At 41.8% G+C, this 19,495-nt stretch overlaps 1 protein-coding gene across 3 annotated transcripts in view; it reads right to left on the bottom strand.

Moving 5' to 3' along the window:
• The window catches only part of EXOC4 (exocyst complex component 4), a 754,902-nt gene that overhangs the window by 715,647 nt on the left and 19,760 nt on the right, over positions 1 to 19,495 (bottom strand). For all 3 annotated transcript variants that reach the window (XM_047842944.1, XM_047842959.1, XM_047842952.1), the window contains exons 2-3: positions 15,404 to 15,593; positions 4,509 to 4,703 (exon numbers count right to left, since the gene is read on the bottom strand). In XM_047842944.1, coding sequence (XP_047698900.1) covers positions 4,509 to 4,703; positions 15,404 to 15,593 — 385 coding nt within the window. The remainder of the gene's footprint in view (positions 1 to 4,508; positions 4,704 to 15,403; positions 15,594 to 19,495) is intronic.

Here is a 19,495-nt window from a genome sequence, read left to right as displayed (position 1 = left end):
CAGACTGCAGAAATGTGATGCAGCAACCAGAAATTATGTCATTAATGTGCTTGCATCAACCCAGCACAATGACTGCAGAGGTCTAATTTAAACCATACATATCGCAAAGCTACAGGCTACAATATTAATCAAGTCTCTGATTTCAATGTGACGGATACAGGCTTCTTGTTGGACCACTTTTAGCCTTTCATGAGCTAACAGCAGCTGTTTACCTTGAAGAAGGAAACAAAAGGCCATGCCTATTTGCAGACAGTCCCTGTCATGACAATTTAATTATTTTATGCAATGCTCAGGTTATCATATCAAAAGAAGAAATAAATATCCCATCTAGAGGCCAAGTCTCTAGCTATCAGACCAGTGTGATAGTGAAGTAGGAATCGCAGGAGCTGACAAGGGCCATGGGTCACCACTGATTTATTTACTCTGGATTTATGAGCCTGAGTAGGGATTACACTACTGGGTGTCCGCACCTGCCTTACAACGGAAATGCAAAATCTTTCGATAAACAGATCCAAGGAAATCAGAGAGTTTTGAAAGACTTGATTTTTTGTCTTCACTTTCCTATGACGTCTTTTAGCAAGCATGTTTCATTTTGACCCTCGAGATGCCTTAAGTAGATTTTACTTCTAATAGTACATAGCCACAGGGAAAGGAAATGTGACTATTTTTTCACATCAAGTCCAATGAAAGAGCAATTATAGCCCTGACTATTCACTCATATACAAAAGGCCAAATTGAAGGAAATTTCCAACCTTTTAAGCACACCTTTAATCCTACCTTCACGAAATCTTCATTGTACATTAGGATGCTCCAGCTCCTCAGATCATACAAAGCAACTGCCTCGTCGGAAAAATGGAGAGCACATCAGAAACCCATCTCTCATAGGGTCACTATAAGAATTAAATGCGTTAACAAATGTGCTTCTTAAATGTAATGACATAGTGAATACTCAGTACGTATTGGCTGCTAGTGTAATTATTGTTTTTTGTTGTTCACTCAAATATTGCTAAAGGGAAAGGCTGGAAACTGGAAGACTTTGTCATTAAGACAAACACCAAACCCAAAGAAAAAATCAGACCAGAGCCCCTAGAGAGGAAACACCTCTTTCCTCTATTAAAGTCTTTCACATGGTTACCCATCTGGCTAATGATCTGTGAACCCTGACTATATGAGGCCCACGGTGCTCAGCACAAGGCAGACAAAAATAAATAAGATATAGCCCTTGCCCTCAATGACCTACCATACAAACAAAAGCAACTGTATTACAAGGAAGTACATGCAGCTTATGGAAACAAACAAACAAACAAAAAAAGGCATCTACTCAGGTCAAGTATTCTCAACCACGATAAAAACAAATGCCTAATTTTTTGGAAAAAGCACCTAATCACCTGGGACATTCAGAGAGCTAAAGAAATCTGAGCTAAGCCCTAAATAAATAAATAAATAAATAAATAAATAAATCATTTTCCAGGCAGACAGGACTGGGATTAGGTTCAGGGACATATGATCAATTAAACATCTATCACATCCCTTCATCACTAACAAATAACTAAAAATTGTTATTAATAAAGCGCCACTGTTTTAAAAAATATGATAGCCAGCAATAAGATATATTTAATACCTCTAAGGAACATATTACTAAGCATTATTATATAGAGCATAAATGAAGATCTCAATAAATGAGGTCTATCCTGTTCACTGAAAGACTCGGTAATATGAAGATGAAATTCTTACAATGAATCAGTCTCATGACGCTTCTTGCGGAATGTGACAAGCTGATACTAAAATTCATACTGAAGAGTAAAGGGCCACGAATAGAACAGACAGTTCTGTCTGTTCTGAGAAGCAAGGTGAGGGAACATCTCCACCTGCTATCAAGCTATATCATAAAATAACGGTAATTAAAACAGCATGGTTTCAGTGCAGATATAGACAAGACCAATTAATAAAAATGAAGAGCTCAGAAACAGACCCATGCATACGTGAAAACTTGGTATGTGACCAAGATGGCATTAGAAGTCAGTAGGAAATAAATTTAGCAAATGGTCTAAGCTAAGTGGCTTTTTACATAGAAAATAAAATTAGATCCTGAGTTTATACCATATACGGAAATAGAGTCCAAATGAATTAAAGAAGACATAGTAGATTCTCTAGAGGACACTGGGATAGAAAAAAATTTTTCTTAAAAATCAGATAAAGGAAAAAAGAAAGAAATCTTACCACATTAAATTTCAAAACTTCTTTGTAACAAAGGGCTTCATAAAGCAAAAATATATACCACTAACTAGGAGAAGATATTTCAAATACCTCTGACAAAATATTAGTGTCCATTATATATAAACAATGACAAACAGGGAAAAAAAGGAACTTCTGGGCAACACAGCTCATATACTCACCCCTTTCTGGAGGTAAATGCTCCTCCTTCCCACCCCACTCCTCCCAACCACATGATTTTAGTTAGAACTGACAATCATAGTATTCAAGCTGGCCCAATCTGGACCCTATCCATGTTTTCTTTGCGGGGGGGGGGGGAGGAGGGGTTAAGTTTATTTATTTATTTTTGAGAGAAAGAGAGTACACAAGAGGGGGAGGAGCAGAGAGAGAGAGGGAGACAGAGAATCCGAAGCGGGCTCCAGGCACCGAGCTGTCAGCAAAGAGCCCAACATGGGGCTCGAACCCATGAACCGTGAGATCATGACCTGAGCTAAAGTCGGATGCTTAACTGACCGAGCCACCCAGGCATCCCTATCCCTGCACGTTTTAATTAAAAGAAATTTTTCTCTGCAAAGCTGGAAAGACGTTGGCCACAGCCCACACCCTTTCTCCTCCCCAAAACACCCAAACCCCACCCACTTGTGAAAGCAACAGTCTGAAAGAGGACACTGAAGACAACAGGCAGAGAGAACACACAGGTGACATTCCACATCTCCTCCTGTCCTTTTAGCTGACTGGTTACAGGAACTGCTTACTGTTTACTCCTATCATACACCAAGTTTCAATATATGACAGAATATCACAGCATATCTCACATCTTAGTGACCGAATTCCCTTAACAGGTTCTCATGAAGGACTTACAGCGTAATTCTTTTTGAAAATCTAAATTGGAACCATTTGGAAGATTTATCCTGCTTCTCCCACCAAGTCGTCTCAGTGTTTTTTTCAGTGTTACAGCCAATCTAACTCAGTGAAATCACCTACTGTGGAAAAGAGGAACCAAATGCAGTCACCTGCTATGGAGGGCTTCTGTAGTCCCCAAACAGCTCGAGAAACATGGCAGGTGGGGTGGTCATGTGGAAAGCGGCGGGGGGGTGGGGGTGGGGGGTAGATAGAGCAGCCCTCTAAGAGCCACCAGCCCTGGGAAAGTTAGGATTGTTAGGAAATAAGATGTGTGTTATTTTTTATTCATCTTCTTGACACTCAGCACGTGCACCACCAGTAACAACATTCTCTGAATTTTCATTTCTAATTCAAAAAGTAACAGAATGGGAGCATCCAGCTGGCTCAGTCAGTAGAGCATGTGACTCTTGACCTCCGGGTTGGGAGTTTGAGCCCCATGCTGGGTGTAGAGCTTACTTTAAAAAAAAAATACAAAAAAAGTAACAGAATGACTCAGAGGCTAAAGGCTAGTCTGTGGAGTATGCTTGCTTGACAAAGTCGCTTCCAGAATTATTGCTCCAAAATTATTTTCTTGCTCTTCAGTTGAAAGGAAAAAACAAAGCCCTCACATAACAATCCCTTCAAAGAATTTGTGGAACGTGAAGTCCGTAAATATCCTTAAGTTGTCTCTCACACAGATTTCATTCTTTAAAATGGGATTCATGGGGCGCCTGGGTGGCTCAGTCGGTTAAGCATCTGACTTCGGCTCAGGTCATGATCTCACGGTTTGTGGGTTCTAGCCCCGCGTCAGGCTCTGTGCTGACAGCTCAGAGCCTGGAGCCGGCTTCGGATTCTATGTCTCTCTCTCTCTCTCTCTCTCTCTCTCTCTCTCTCTCTCTCTGTCTCTCTGCCCCTCCCCTGCTCTCTCAAAAATGAATAAACATGAAAATAAATAAATAAATACATAAAATGGGATTCATTAGGGGTGCCTGTCTGGCTCAGTTGGTAGAGCATGCAACTCGTGATCTTGGGGTTGTGAGTTAAAGTCCCACATTGGACATGGAGCATACTTTAAAAAAGTAAGTAAATAAAAAATAAAATAAAATAGGATTCATTAGCCACCTTCCTCTGAAATTCAAACACCTTCATTACCATGCCAACGTGATCTAGGTACCAGTTTCTTACCATTACGCACCTTGCCATTGTTCCAAAGGCAGATAACGCATAAATAATTGCCTACCACTTCAAACACTGAAATTAGGAAGACAACCAGTCAGGCTTCAGCCTACAAGGGCTTGTGAATCCCAAGAGGCGGTCTGTAATGTGCTACGTGAAAGACAGCATTCAGAGAACAAGAGCAAGGGCTTTCCTATCTTAGCAGAAATGACCGTTCGCACAGGTAGCTCTCTCACCAGCATGTCGGTGGCACTGAGATAGTGCTTGCTGGCCATGCACTGTTCCAGCTTTTGAGGCACTTGCTTGATATTCTCAATTTCATCCAGCAGGTTCAGGACATGCTTGTGTTCAATCCCTTCAATCCACAATTTCCGGAGCTCATCCCGTTTACAGTGCAACAGCATCTTGCAAGAAAGCAGATTCTCTTTCACCTACAATAAACAGATTCAACCTTGGGTCAGTCCAGAGTCTTGCCATCCTAAACCTATAATCTGGTTAGTAGTTTTCACTATCAGTGTCACTAGAAGCAACAGTTCCCAATTCCCCCTCCCACTAGTTCCCCGTGGTTGGCTGGCTTGCAAAATTCTAATCCTGGTTCTGACACTGACTCGCATGGATGGGGGTCTCCACCTCTGTGTGTATCTGCTCTCCTGTGAAATGAGAAAACTACTCCTAACCTACCTTTGAGTGAATCTGGAAGAAGCTACTTAGGATATACAGCACTCTGAAGACATGAAGAACCCACGGATGTTAAACTATCTAAAAGGAATGACTGATCGAGTCCATGCTCTTATTCCTTCCCAATTCTTCTCTGCATGTTTCTTATTCAGCAGACAGCTCACTTGGACCATCCTAGATCTACAACTTCAGCTGAAGCTTACAGCCAATGAACTGTGCATTCATCTCAACTAACACAAAAATAAGCCCACTTTCCAGAAAAGAGGAGACACGTCCAGAGACAATCTCAAAATAAAAGCACTAGGACATACCAAGGATTTTTAGATATTAAATAAGACAATCTCAAACATTCTCATGGATCTAGCTTAGTGACCAGTATGGCACAGCTCGACAGAACAGGAGGAGAAGGAGCAGGAGGTAATCACGATGTACACGATGAGCACATTTTCATGTTCATAATTAAGGCTTTTCAATTTTTACAACATGAAATAAAAAGAATCAGGACCTTTCACAATTCACAGAACTACTCTCATGTACTTTTGACAGTCCTCACATGTATTTTTAAATTCGAATTCAGTATTTAATTTGGTTTTTGTTTTAGGTAAAATTTATGAATACATGTCAGTTATACCATTTGATGAATTTTAGCAAATGTAAGACACCTGTATAATCCAAACCATCATATATAAGACATTTCCATCAGCCCAGAAAGACTACCATGTTTCTGACCATTGAAAATTTGTCTTCTACAAGATCTGGGGTGGTGGTGCACACACTCATGAACACTATGCTTCTGGTGATTATAAAACTAAATTTTAACATTTTCCGACAAACAAGGAAAATATAAAGATGGAATGCTAAGATCAGAATGTTTCTTGAGAAACATTTCTCTGCTGAGAAAGCATCTACTCGATCCCAATAACTTAAGGACAATACACCTGTCATACTTTTATGAAACTCTCCAATGTAAAAAGAACCCTAACTAAAGAGATTCTGTAATCTCTCCTGATAAGCACAGTGGAATGATTATTCGCTTTGGAAGGAGTCATGGACCCTTTTGAAAAACTACCAAAGACAGTGCTAATTACCTCCACTCCTTCCTTCCCCTTTCTGCAGTCCCTAAGTGATTTTTTTTTTTTTTTTTTTTTTTTTTTTTTTTTTTTTTTGCTAATCATAAAGCATCTAGAAAAGAGAACAGAGACGGGGGAATGGTATATAAGAGATGGTAACAAAACTTTTTTTTTTTTTTTAATTTTTTTTTTCAACGTTTATTTATTTTTGGGACAGAGAGAGACAGAGCATGAACGGGGGAGGGGCAGAGAGAGAGGGAGACACAGAATCGGAAACAGGCTCCAGGCTCCGAGCCATCAGCCCAGAGCCCGACGCGGGGCTCGAACTCACGGACCGCGAGATCGTGACCTGGCTGAAGTCGGACGCTTAACCGACTGCGCCACCCAGGCGCCCCCAAAACTTTTCAAGTTGGCAGGAAGATGGAACGTGGGTAATTTAGCAGAGCAGAGTGATCTGAAAGTCTTAGTATGGAGACGGGTTTGCTACCACTGACAAGGAGGTGCCGAGGACACGGAAAGCTGGAGCCCAGGGCCAACACCTTCCATAGGGAGTATTTTGAGCCCTGGACCTTCATCAATCCACACAGATGGGTAATTCCCTCCCCCCAAACTTATGATCTGAAGAAACTCAATCAGAAAGGATCCAGGCCAGACATCACTAAGGGGAAGGTGTGAGGCACCAGACTGCAAACACAAGAATGATATTAAAGTGGGCCTATGGAACAGTAAAATCCTCAGTCTGCTCTGGACACCCAGCTTCCTGCTAGGGTTGCCTCTAAATACACTCAGCCTGAATTTTAGCTCCATCACAGGAAACTTATGGCCTTCCCTGGGAAAGATGACAAGGCGAAAAGACCCAGAGTTAGTGACACCTGAAGTTTCACCGAGGAAACTACTGGGTCCCTGCACGATCATCACTAGACAAGGCCCACAACATGCTCTGAGCTTTCCGATCAGCTTTGTACTGACTCCCTCTTTCATTCAAATAGTTAGACAAGGATCACCAGACAGCCAAGGAAAGCTTGGAATACGCAAAGGCAGGCACCAAAACAAACAAACAGAAAAAAGTGCTGGAGGGGACTGGGCGGGGAGGGGCGGGGGACACCAGAAACTATGCAGAACAGAAATTTTTTAAAACTATAATCAATATCTCTTAGGAAAAACAGGAAATATTACATCAATGAAACAAGAATAGGATGCTATAAAAAAACAAAAACTTGAGAATAAAAACAGCTTTGGAAATTAAAATATGGTAGAAAAAAATCCAATATAAAGGTCAGAAGCTATCTTTGAGGAAATCTACAGAGAATAAAACAAAAAACGAAAGGTGGAAGATAAAAGAAATGAGGAGACTGATCCAAGAAGTCCACTATTTGCCAAATAGGAGTTCCAGGGGAGGAAAAATGAGACAAATGGAGTAAAGAAAAATACAATAATAAAAGAAAATGTTCCAGAAGACATGTGTTTTTAGACTGAAAAAGTACACCAAGTGTTCAAGAAAATGGAGTGAAAAAAGAACCACGCCAGGACATGTGATCCTGCCGTGTGAGAACACATGGGATAGAGAGGCGATCTTAAAAGCTTTTGGGGGAAGTGGGGAGGGACAGAATCCATATAAAGCATTATGAATCAGAATGCATCAGACTTTTCTCAACAGCAACACTAAAAGCTACAAGACAAAGGAATGATATAGCTTCAAAATCCTAAGAGAGAATTATTTCCCAGAAAAACTATCAATCAAGTGTGCGGGAAGAATAAAGACATTTTCAGACTTATAAGCTCTCAAAATGATAAACCTTAGATGCACCATAGCTCAGCAAGCTAGTGAAGAACGTGCTGCATCAACACAAGAGAATAACAGAAGACCAGAAACACAGGATCCAGGAAAGGGGAAAACCAATGCAGAAGACAGGCAACAGGAGGATTCAAGCATTAACTGCAAGGAAAACAGCAACAACAAAACCGCACAGGCACAAATAGTATGCTGGATGGCTCAGAGGGAAATAGTCACGTAGCTGTAATAAAATGAGCACCATCTATTTAACCAACAACTAGGATACAACTAGAGAGGGGATGTGGGAAGAAGATGAAGTAGGGCAGGGGAAAGGGTGGGAGGGGGACCTAAATCCTCATCTTCCATAGCCGGAAGCTTATATCCAATGCCTAAAGTAGAAAAACCAAGAATAGTATAAGCATATTACTAAGAGTAAAAGTCAGTGTCTCTGAAGTTTTGGAAGTGGGACTGGGGAAGGATGAGGTAGGGAAGTACTGGTTTTTGTCATCACTTACGGTTTTGACTTTTGAAAATATTAATTGAAGTATGGTTGACATGTACTATTGGTTTCAGGTATATGACACAACGATATGACTATCATATACATTATAAAATGCTCACCATGACGAAGTGTCATTACCATCTATCGCTATACAAAGTCGTTACACTATTACTGACGGTATTCCCCAGGCTCTACTCTTCATCCCTAGGTCTTATTTTGGAACTGTGTATCTCTTAATGCCCTTTATTGGACTTCTTAAACATATTTCTCAAGGCTATTCCCAGATCCTCTTGGCACTCTTGGTCTCTGGGCTAAGAACTCCAACTATTAAATCCATTGTCTTTTAAATCCTTAGTTAAAATCTGTTAGAATTTGATTTCTGATAGTCTACTTTTATCACCTGGGTTCTGTAATTCTCGGATTTTTCTTTGGTGTTTAACAGTTATTATGGAAATTGTTAAAAATAAATTTTATGTCTTGCAACACCCAACTAGGCTCTTGATCAAGAGGGCTCGGGATAAACTTACTTAGTGTCAGTAAAGCTTGGCAAACTCCTTTCTGATTGGGAAAAGGACTGTTAGGGCATTTCACAGCAGGATATATACAATGTAGTCTGCTCACTTCTCATTTTTGCTTACTACATGGAAGAAAATGGGAAAGAAAAGTAGGCTCAGTTTCTGTGTTTAGGGGTGGGGGAGATGGCATCAGGCTGTGTGGAAAATGAACATCACCAAAACTATTCCCTAAACTGAGTTATTAGCCAAAGCTCCAGACATAAGAAGGTACAAGAACTTTTAATATTAAATTGCCCCGAGGCTTCAGCTTTTTGATTGGAAAGTCACAGTTATGAAGAAATGTTATTTTAAAACTTGGGCGGCAGGGGGGGTAACACTACTCAGCAATAAAAGAAAAGAAATATGAAGAATCTCAGAAACATTATGCTGAACAAAAGAAGCCAGATACAAAGAAGTACATGCTGAAGTTCTAGAACATGCAAAAATTAATGTAGTGATGGAATTCAAATCAGCAGTTGTTTGGAGCAGGATGTGGAGGGGAGTGGGAAAGAAGTAGAGGAACACAGTCTTTTCACTCCAAAGGAGCAAGGGGGAACTCTCTGGGGTGGGTGGGAACACATCCTAGGACATATACATTTGCCAAAATTCACTGAACTGTCTTCTAAAATGCTGCAGTTTATTGTATGTAAATTATAGCTCAATAAATGTTTTTATACAGGGAAGAGAAACAGGACTGTATCCATCAATGAATATCATCTAAAATGTGAGAAAGTTACCAAAGTACGTCTAAACTTTTATTTCTCGATGTGGTAGCAGTATTTTAATTCCATTCTATTTTAATTTATCAGGATAATTAAGATTGAAAAATTATCTTCCTGTTTCTTCTTGAAATAAATCCATGGAGTCAAGCTATTCAAATCAAGACATCGAAACCCACGTACAGAAATCCTTCGTCAAACACAAGTTTCCTTTCCTTCCTGAGACTTCTAGTAACTTCACATTTGCTCCTAATCACCTGTTCAGCCACAGCAAGAATTTCAGTTTCAATATACTAGAACTTCCAGCCATTCTAATTAGAGACCATTAGCAAAAGAGAAAATGAGGGTAACAGGCCCCAAGAGGTTACTGTGAATGGGTATGGGAGAGGATACAGAAAGCAGAGAAATAGAGTCATTCGCACCCTTGACTTGGGGAAGATGAAGACAGGAGGAAAACTACCTGGAGCCTCTGAGTAACAGAGATACATGTATGAGAGGCTGATGGATCCAGGCCTTAAGTCATCAAATTCAATGCCTTTCTGATTTTGATCAAGGATAATGGGAGGAGGGACTGCCTTTGAGTGTGCAAACTATCTATAATAAAGCACAACAAATGTGCAAGCACCCCACTGAAACTAGAGACTAGAAATGTTCTACGCAAGGGATGGGAGGTGAAAACTAATGTAACAGTCAACGTCATTCTTTTTTTTTTTTTTTAATTTTTTTTTTTTTCAACGTTTATTTATTTTGGGGACAGAGAGAGACAGAGCATGAACAGGCAAGGGGCAGAGAGAGAGGGAGACACAGAATCGGAAACAGGCTCCAGGCTCTGAGCCATCAGCCCAGAGCCTGACGCGGGGCTCGAACTCACAGACCTGCGAGATCGTGACCTGGCTGAAGTAGGACGCTTAACCGACTGCGCCACCCAGGCGCCCCAACGTCATTCTTAATTCTGAAAGTACAAAACAGACTTTCTCTTCTGTAGTTAAAAATAAACCTACATATAAGCGTGTTCATGGGTATTCTCCTGACCTGTGTCCAACCCATTTTTTTCCACAGCCTTCTAGAAAGTGCCTAGAAAGAAGTGCAGAAACACCACTCACTGTTCTGTTTAAAAGCCTTTTAGAACTGCAGATCACTTTTAAATTACCTTCAAACTTTTATTCCCATGCTTTTGTTGCCTTAGTTTTAGAGGAGGAGGGGCGAGTTTAGCTGCCATTCTAAGGTCTTAAATTCTCTGAGAGGCTCCACAGAACCCCTTCTGAGGGCAATACTTTTCCGTTAAGTTGCAGAGTCTTGACATGGTACACAAATACAGATACAGTTAAACTGAACGGAGAGATGAGCGCATAGTTCTTGTGACCGCATTAACACGCAATACTGCCTAGTACATTTTAAATTATGCTAGTGCATTATTGCCCACCGTTTAGCCCACCTTTCTACCCTTTCTCCCTTTCTCATAGAAGCAGCCGGGATTTTTCCATCATACGTTTGGGCCGTAAACAATTTCCTACCACAACCATGTTGCTCTACTGCGACATTTTCTATATTAAGATTATTCTTTGTTCTTATTCTGCCTCTTAAGGTATAGTTTCATATAAAAGCCACAAAATTATTTTAAATGTTAAGTAATGAATGTTGCACTACTCAATGATTAAGTTCTTAACAACTTCATTTGAATAATCACATATAGTTATTTCCAATTACAGGCAAGAAAAATGAGTTAGCAGTTTCATCTATTACCAACAGAGCAGCTGAAATTGGGGGGAATCGTAAAGTGTTTGTGCACACCTCACAAGAGAGACAACTATCTGTTTTCCCTGGTCTTCCAGCTCCTGTGATAAACATTAGACAGATACTTAGTATCTTTAAAGGAATCTGATGTCCTCTCCTCTACCTAGTAGAGCATGGAGGAAACACTCAAAGACCAACAATTACATTCAAATTCAAACATTACCCAAGTTCCCAGCTTGTATCCATTCATATCCCTCTATTTTGGTGCCGCTGCTGGAACAGTCATTATTATGAGACACTGGCAGTACCTGTGGCTTCTGAAGTTTTCTAGTACAGTAACATCTCATTCTGACTGATATCAATATGTGTTTAACAGTAATAATAGGGTAGCCTATGTATTTTGATTATCCGCATCACTCAACCTGATCAATCATATATATCTCTTGTATGGACATGTAAATTTTTTTTTTTTAATTTTTTTTTCAACGTTTTTATTTATTTTTGGGACAGAGAGAGACAGAGCATGAACGGGGGAGGGGCAGAGAGAGAGGGAGACACAGAATCGGAAACAGGCTCCAGGCTCTGAGCCGTCAGCCCAGAGCCTGACGCGGGGCTTGAACTCACGGACCGCGAGATCGTGACCTGGCTGAAGTCAGACGCTTAACCGACTGCGCCACCCAGGCGCCCCCATGTAAATTTTTTAATCTAGAAAAACATCCCCAATAGACTTGACTACCTGGGAAAAGAGTCAACTCTGTCTGTCACCTCAATATCCCCAAGGACATAGATCCTCCCAATATAAATCCATATACGAAACTATTAACATAGCGGGAAATGTAAACAGTTCTGTGTTCTCAAGCTTTAAAAGCGTGAACATGAACACCTTCACCTGCCTTGGTCCCCACCAAAATCTACTCTCAGAATAGCTGCTAGCCCTTTTAAAACGTTAGTTATATCATGCCGGTTTTATGTTCAAAAGCTTATTACAGTGGTCTCCCATCACAAAGAGTTATGAACAAAGTCCTTACAGGCACCAAAACCCCACGTGACCTGACCCACGACACTGTACCTCACCCACCAGCTCTCTCTCTCTCTCTCCCTCGCCCTCTCTCTCCAGCACTCTCACCTCTCCCCACCCCATTTTGCTTCAGCCCCACTGGCCTCCTCACTGCTTCCCCCAAACTCCTATCATGTTCTTGCTTCAAGACCTTGCTGCCCCTGCCATGCCTTCTTCCTGAGGCGCTTCTCCTGACTCTCCCTCAGTTTCTGCAGGTGTTGGCTCAAATGTAACCTCAGTGAACTCTGCCCGGCTAGGCCACTGAAGCAGCAACTCGCTATTCTCCCTTCCTTGCTCTTGGATTCTTAAGTACAGCACTTCTTACCATCTGTTAGACAGCATTTTACTAATTTATAGTGGGGTCTCCCTTGACTAGAATGTAAAGCAGAATGTAAACTCCACAAGGACAGGAATTTGTTTGATTCACTTCTAGACCCCAGAGCCTAGAGCAACGCTCAGCACCAAACAGGCACTTTATACAGAGACCAAATCACTGCTGTTAAATAACACCCACTTTCTTTTTCCTGTCGTCTCCTCCTGTAACGTGTAAGTTCCATGAGGACAGGGACAGGTGTTTTCCACTGGTGTCACCCCAGCAGTTAAAACAGAACCAGGCACACAGCCAGCACTCAACAGGTATTTGTTGAATGAATCCTCATTACTTTTGGCAGAGAGCAGAAAGAAAATTTCAACTCACATCTATACATCCTCAATATCTTGCTGGGTGTGAAATCACGTAGCCCCATGATTATACAATCATCCCCACTTTTACTTTAAAAATACACACACCTACATACACCGAGATTTTACACACAATCCAAAGTAACAATTAAAAACCAAAAATGACAGGGAAAGATTCGGAAGAAAACATCAGTGTTTCCTTGGTGATAAGAAATGGACTTTCACGTTACAAAACTATCGAATTATACAATAGAAACAAATTCGCTTTCATTTTCCCCCCCAACATTTTTCTGCTCTTACTTATCAATTACTAGAGGCTTTTTGGAAAAGAGCGTTAGCCCTTTCTCTTCCTAATACTGAAGCTAATTCATAACAGAATTGTGTGACATTTACTTTGACAACTGTCTGATGTAACAAACACCAAGTTTTCTTTTTATTTTCTTTCGCTCAAAATTCCAACGTACTTAAAAATGGGGATGGTGGACAGACTATGGCCACTAAAGTAAATGTGAAATAATCAAGATGAGACTCTTCAAAACCAGCCAACACTCTCTAGGCAAAGAGGCTATCGACTCCAAGTGAGAGGGGGTCAAGGCAGAAACCACCACAGCGCTTCCCCTGACATTAGGACAAAGTCCTTTCAGCCAAGCAAACTAATCAGAAAACAGAGATACCAAACCTTCACCCTTCCTGGGATTCCCCGGGGCAGAGCCAGAAGGTCAGCACCGCTGAACATTCATTTTCTGACTCCTCTCGAGCTTAGTATATTGGGTCAAAATGGACTACAGTTTACTTTAAACTGATCTACAGCTTTACCTAGTTTCACAGATAAATCCATAGGATGAACTCATCATTTGTAAAGGCTAAGAATTATAGTATTCCTTTTGAAAATTCCCAGTTAATTTGACAAGGTAAAGAGGTCAACAAATTGCTTCAAAATAGGTTAAGAGCTTACCAGTTCTCAACCGGTACTCAGGCTGAAACTATCAACCACATTCTTAGAAGAATAATTTAGGTCTCTGCTTAGAAAATCATAACATAAGTCCTAGAAGACAGAAAAGAAAATGCGGGAAAAAGCTGGGAGCCTAGATATCCCCGGGCGGGCACAAGGCGGAGAAGATACCACCAGGCGGGCACAGTGCAGGGAACTCCCTGACCGATCAATAGCACAGCCAGAGTGCTGCAAATGGTCTGTGCAGCCCTGTGGCCGCAGAGGTGCTGGAAGGGCAGCTGCAGGCTTTTAAGGAGGGGATCAAGCATGAGGCCCTGCATCTCTCACCCAACACCGAACAAGAGGCAGCTAACGTATCGGGGTTCCACAAGAGAGCTCATTTCAAAAAGGGAGGTTACCACTTAAAAGATGTCTGAAAACCAGCAGCAAGGACCTGAAAGGGAGACCAGCGTTTACATCCTAGTCTGCTGAGTGAGGAACAGCCATGCCTGGCAAACAAGCAGTGCTAACTAGTAGCAATTACTGCCATCGGAGTGGTATTAAAAGGAGTGACCCTCGAAACACATGGCCAAAACCATATGACGACGTGACAGCACCTAAACGTCAGTTCATCCCTCAGGCCAAATATAAAAATACCCTTCATGAGCCCACTTTATCCTTTAGGCAGTAAAGACCTGGTAGCCAGGAACCAAGAGTTTTTCAAGGACCTACTACAAAAGGAAGGAGGTGGGCGGGGAGAGAAAAGGGGGCAAGAAGTAGAAAGACGGGGAGGAAGAAAAAAAGAATGAAAAGAAACTGCTGCAAAATATTAAGAAAATGACAAAATGTAAGTAAGTTAATACATGCTCGTCACTACTGAAGAACGATATTCAAGAATGCCAGTATCCATAAATGCATGTTGAAATAATCTGTAAGTTAGGGTTTCTTCTCAAAATCATACCGAGAATGTACAATGACTACATAGAAATCACAACCAATTTCAAATGAGGGGACACAGTGAAAGCCGAAATTTCAAAAAATTTTTCGACTGCTACAGCAACACACACACACACACACACACACACACACACAGTGTGGGATAGGACCAGACGCCATACATTTGATACACAGAAATGGGAGCCTCTAATAGCAAGAGGCCCTTCAGTGTCCTCATGTTGAGGCCACCTCCTCCACACCATTTCACACGGCAAGGAGAAGGAGCAGCAGAAGCCGAGGATAAGACATCGGGAAGAGGCAAGCATGGGATGCCCTCTGTGATCCTCCGCAGCCAGGCTTTCAAAGACACTTGCAAAACTCCCGAAAAGCGTCGTTACGCATCACTCACCATGGCCATTCACCACCACCGTGGCACCTCTACAAGCTACTAACGGTAGATGCGGTGCGACAATCACAGGAGGGAAGGAGGCTCACCTGCTTTATTTTATTTCGGGAGTTGGTAATGCGCTCTGTGATGCTCTGGTATGTGCGAATGGCTGTCGTCAACTCTGTGTAGTGCTGCACAATCAACTCATCCAGGTCACGGTCACATTTCTCATAGGCTTCTTCAAGGCGGCCCTTCTCATTTTCTCGGTCTTCAACATCATCACTGGTAGACAGAGTCCTGGTGAAGACAGAGATTATATCAGGCCGAATCAAATTTAAAAGCAAAAAAGGGGGCGCCTGGGTGGCTTACTCTGTTAAGCGTCTGACTCTCGATTTCGGCTCAGGTCATGAAATCGCGGTTCGTGAGTTCAAGCCCCGCCATCGGGCTCCATGCTGTTAGAACAGAGGCTGTTTCGAATCCTCTGTCTCTCTCTCTGCCCCTTCCTGGCTGGCATGCACACACACACTCTCTCTCTCTCTCAAAAATCAACGTTTTTTTAAAAAATTCATTTAAAAGCAAAACAGTAAAAGACAAGTTAATATGCTGGCACATTCATCTAACTAACTAGGGAGGAAATGAAAACAAGTTACTAACAGAAAATATGAAACCACTTTCATAGCAAATTTCAGTAGCCCATCTAAGTGGATTTGCTATTTGCCTATCCAAGGAGGCTTTCACTCTTTCCCTGGCATACCAATTTTAATCCATTAAGAGGCAGCATGAACTCTGCAAGAGTCTGGGCGGGTCTTGATCACTTGAGTGAATCCCAGTAATTCCATTCACCTTATCCGTGGCAAATCTGACCAATGAGACAGACCTAAGGGCCTCCAGGAGTTTTCTTGCAAGATTAATAGGAGGCAGGTCCCTTTTCCCGATTATTACACAACGCTAAGATACTCAAATATTTCACACACCTTACAACCATGGAAGGGAAAGCCAAGAGAAATGCCGGCTACTGCTGTGACATCATTGGGCCACCAAAGCAGCCAACTCTACACTGCCTTACCTCAGGGCTTCTTGTTAGGGGAGATAACAAACACCCACTGTTTAAGTCACCCTCAACCTGTCTTTTACAAACAGCTAAAAGTGTACTCACTGATAAAATTACTTATACACTGAAGAACTACATTCCAAATAGCTCATTTAAATGAACTAAATTTGGCACAGAGCCCCCAACAGCCCGGAAATAAAGTCATATCGATTCTAAAGTATGTTACAACAACAATAATATAAGCTACACTAGAAGACAATCCCTACGTTTACTATTCTTCCAACAGCACTAATGAGATTGATATAAATCAACAATAACCAGGGAATGAGATAGATACACTTATTAAAAACCTTTCAATAACTTAGTTTGATATGTGGGCCACAGATCTTTGTTTCTTTTATTATCTTTTTTTGAAAAATTTTTTTTATTTAGTGCTATAATCAGCAACAAAGAAACCCTTTTCTCTTATCTGTTGGCTGTGGTAATTTAGAGTTTCATTAAATTCCCTCAGATTTGTCAGCTTATACATTCAGCATAGCTTATTTCATTTATCTTTAATTTAGGAAGGGGGTAGTTTAGGCTCTCAATGATGGATGCAATCAATTATAAGTCCATCATTAGAACTGCTTTCAGAGATGGTCTGTCAGTGAATCAATCACATATCTACTTCCAGATATTCACAAGCAAAATACTGTACAACAGTTTTTTTCCCCAAATGTCATTTAGAGCAAGAGATCTTAATTCATGAGCCACATAATATATAAAACTTCTTTTCCAATTTACAGAGAGATTCAGCAGGCCAGTCTTTGACATCAATCTCACCTCTAAAAAGAATTGTGTAAATGTGTTAGGGATGCCAAGAGACCAGTTCTAGCAGCAAATGGCGGGGACGGGGGTGAGGGAGGTACAGACAGGACAAGACATATAACGAAGGAAAAGGCAAAGCCTCTAAGGGCTGTGGTGTTCACTCAGGAAAGCAACGCAGTAGGAACCCCAAGACCTGAAGGAAGGCCCGTATCCTGCCAGATCCTGTATCCTCCTCTGTCAACTGGTGATCATATATCAGACCACCATACCTCCAAGGTTACTTTCAGGGAGAAAGTCCCACACAAGTACCTGACTCATAACATGAATCAGAGCGGAGAACCTAGGAGGAATATGGCTTCAAAGATGGAGCTATGAATATCACTTGCAATACGTAGGTACAGGGAGCTAAGCATGTCTTCCTATTGTTTCTATGATACATAACTTTGCTCTTTAAATCTGAAACCTTCCAGGCTGGTAATCTAAAGTAAAGCACAATCAGAAAAGGCCTTCAATTTATCAGCTGTCCCAAAGGGAAGAGTTCCTAGGTATCTACCTCTCATTTCCCCTTATAACAGCACACAGACACGGATTTGTCAAAGTTACCCTGGATCAGTTTGCCGTCTTTACAATGCTTTGATTTCCTCTCCACCACCATTTGTGGAAGGAAACATGCCAAGCATTTCACATTGTTTACATTAACTAGGAGAATTACCATTAAAGAAAATGTCAGGCCCAGAGAGGACACCTTCCCAGGCATCAGCTGTCACTGTAACACATTACCGTCGCGTTAGGAGTTATTTATGAGATGGAAAGGGTTACTAAAATGAAGATTAAAAGTAAATTGGGTCTATAGGGGATTTTAGCTCCTATTTTCATTTTTAAAGAAAATATTTGTATAAGGAAATAGCCTGTGCCAGGTTTGCGCCCCTTTAATACTCATCCTCTTAATGTGAGCCGGGCTGAATGACATTCTGCCTTTCGTCAGCAAGAGAGACCAAAACTAAGGTTTTTTGGTTTTTTTGTTTTGTTTTTTTTTTGTTGTTTTTTTAATTAGAAGGGGAAAAGGCACCAAGGTTAATAATAACAATAATAATAGCCTTTAGGAAGGTTTGTTATAGTGGCCAGAAACCAGCAGTGCTGTGTACCTCATAAAACCTATGTTTAACCCTCCTAACGGCCCTTGGGGCGTGGGGGGGAGCCCTCTTGTCATCCTCCCTCTACCTTTTGAATCCTGGCTCCACCATTTACTGCCCATGTGACCTTGGTCGCGGCATCTCATTTTGCTCGCCTACAGAACCCAGACAGTACGGTCACCTTCCTTGGAGGGCTGCTTTGGAGGGAAGTAAAGGAGATCAAACAAGGCCTGGCAGTCACCAGCACGCAACAAACGGTGGGGACTGTGGCTGGCGATCACTGTCACAGGAACAGCAGTGATGGCAGTAAAGGCAAGAGCAGTGTTCCATGAGGTCATGGAAAGAATATCCTTTGGAGACACAGGTTCGAATTCCATCACCCCCAAAACAGTAGGTCATTCGGCACTGGCCATGAGATTTAACCTCTCTGGCTCACCTTACTCCTCTTTGCCGTCAAGCACTGTGGACAGTCTGAGATTTTATCCTACCCACAAGCTAACGAGTGAGCTAGCCAGAGTTTCATGGATGCTGCTAGAAGACACAAAACTCGTGGGTCAGAAGCAAAGGGCTTTGTCATTCACAGCACAGCAAGAAGCAAGGGCACCAGCATATCTGCAGCAGCCCCCCCACCACCAGGCCCCTAGTCCCAAGATGGTTAGGCAATTGGACTCAAATGCGTGCCTGTATACGCTGTGAGTGACTAGACAGGAACCCTCAGCTTAGAAAACTACATCTTCTATACCGGACAGTAAACATGCCTTCCCATTTTTCTAAAGGGACAGATCATCTCTGTCTTCCAAACGCCCAAATAAACATCCTTAACAAAGACATTCTCAAACAAAGGGCATTCCGTGCTTTGCTCCTAAGAACTTCAGAAACAGGGGCACCTGGGTGGCTCAGTCAGTTAAGTGTCCCGACTTTGGCTCAGGTCATGATTCTGTGGTTTGTGAGTTTGAGCCCCATGTGGGCTCTGTGCTGACAGCTCAGAGCCTGGAGCCTGCTTCGGATTCTGTGTCTCCCTCTCTCTCTCCCCTTGCCCCGCTCATGCTCTCTCTCTGTCTCAAAAATAAACATTAAAAAAAACCTTTTTTTTTTTTAAGAGAACTTCAGAAACAACACAGGGAGAATGGCCCCCAACAATAACGAAACGCCATTCACTGGGTACCTTCAAAGACTGCGTAGTGGACGGCATTTCCAACCTGTTTTCT

The sequence above is a fragment of the Prionailurus viverrinus genome, chromosome A2 (assembly GCF_022837055.1).
Source record: "Prionailurus viverrinus isolate Anna chromosome A2, UM_Priviv_1.0, whole genome shotgun sequence".
NCBI lineage: Eukaryota > Metazoa > Chordata > Mammalia > Carnivora > Felidae > Prionailurus > Prionailurus viverrinus.
Note: the sequence above shows the minus strand (reverse complement) of the source record. Positions and strands in the feature narration are given on the sequence as shown.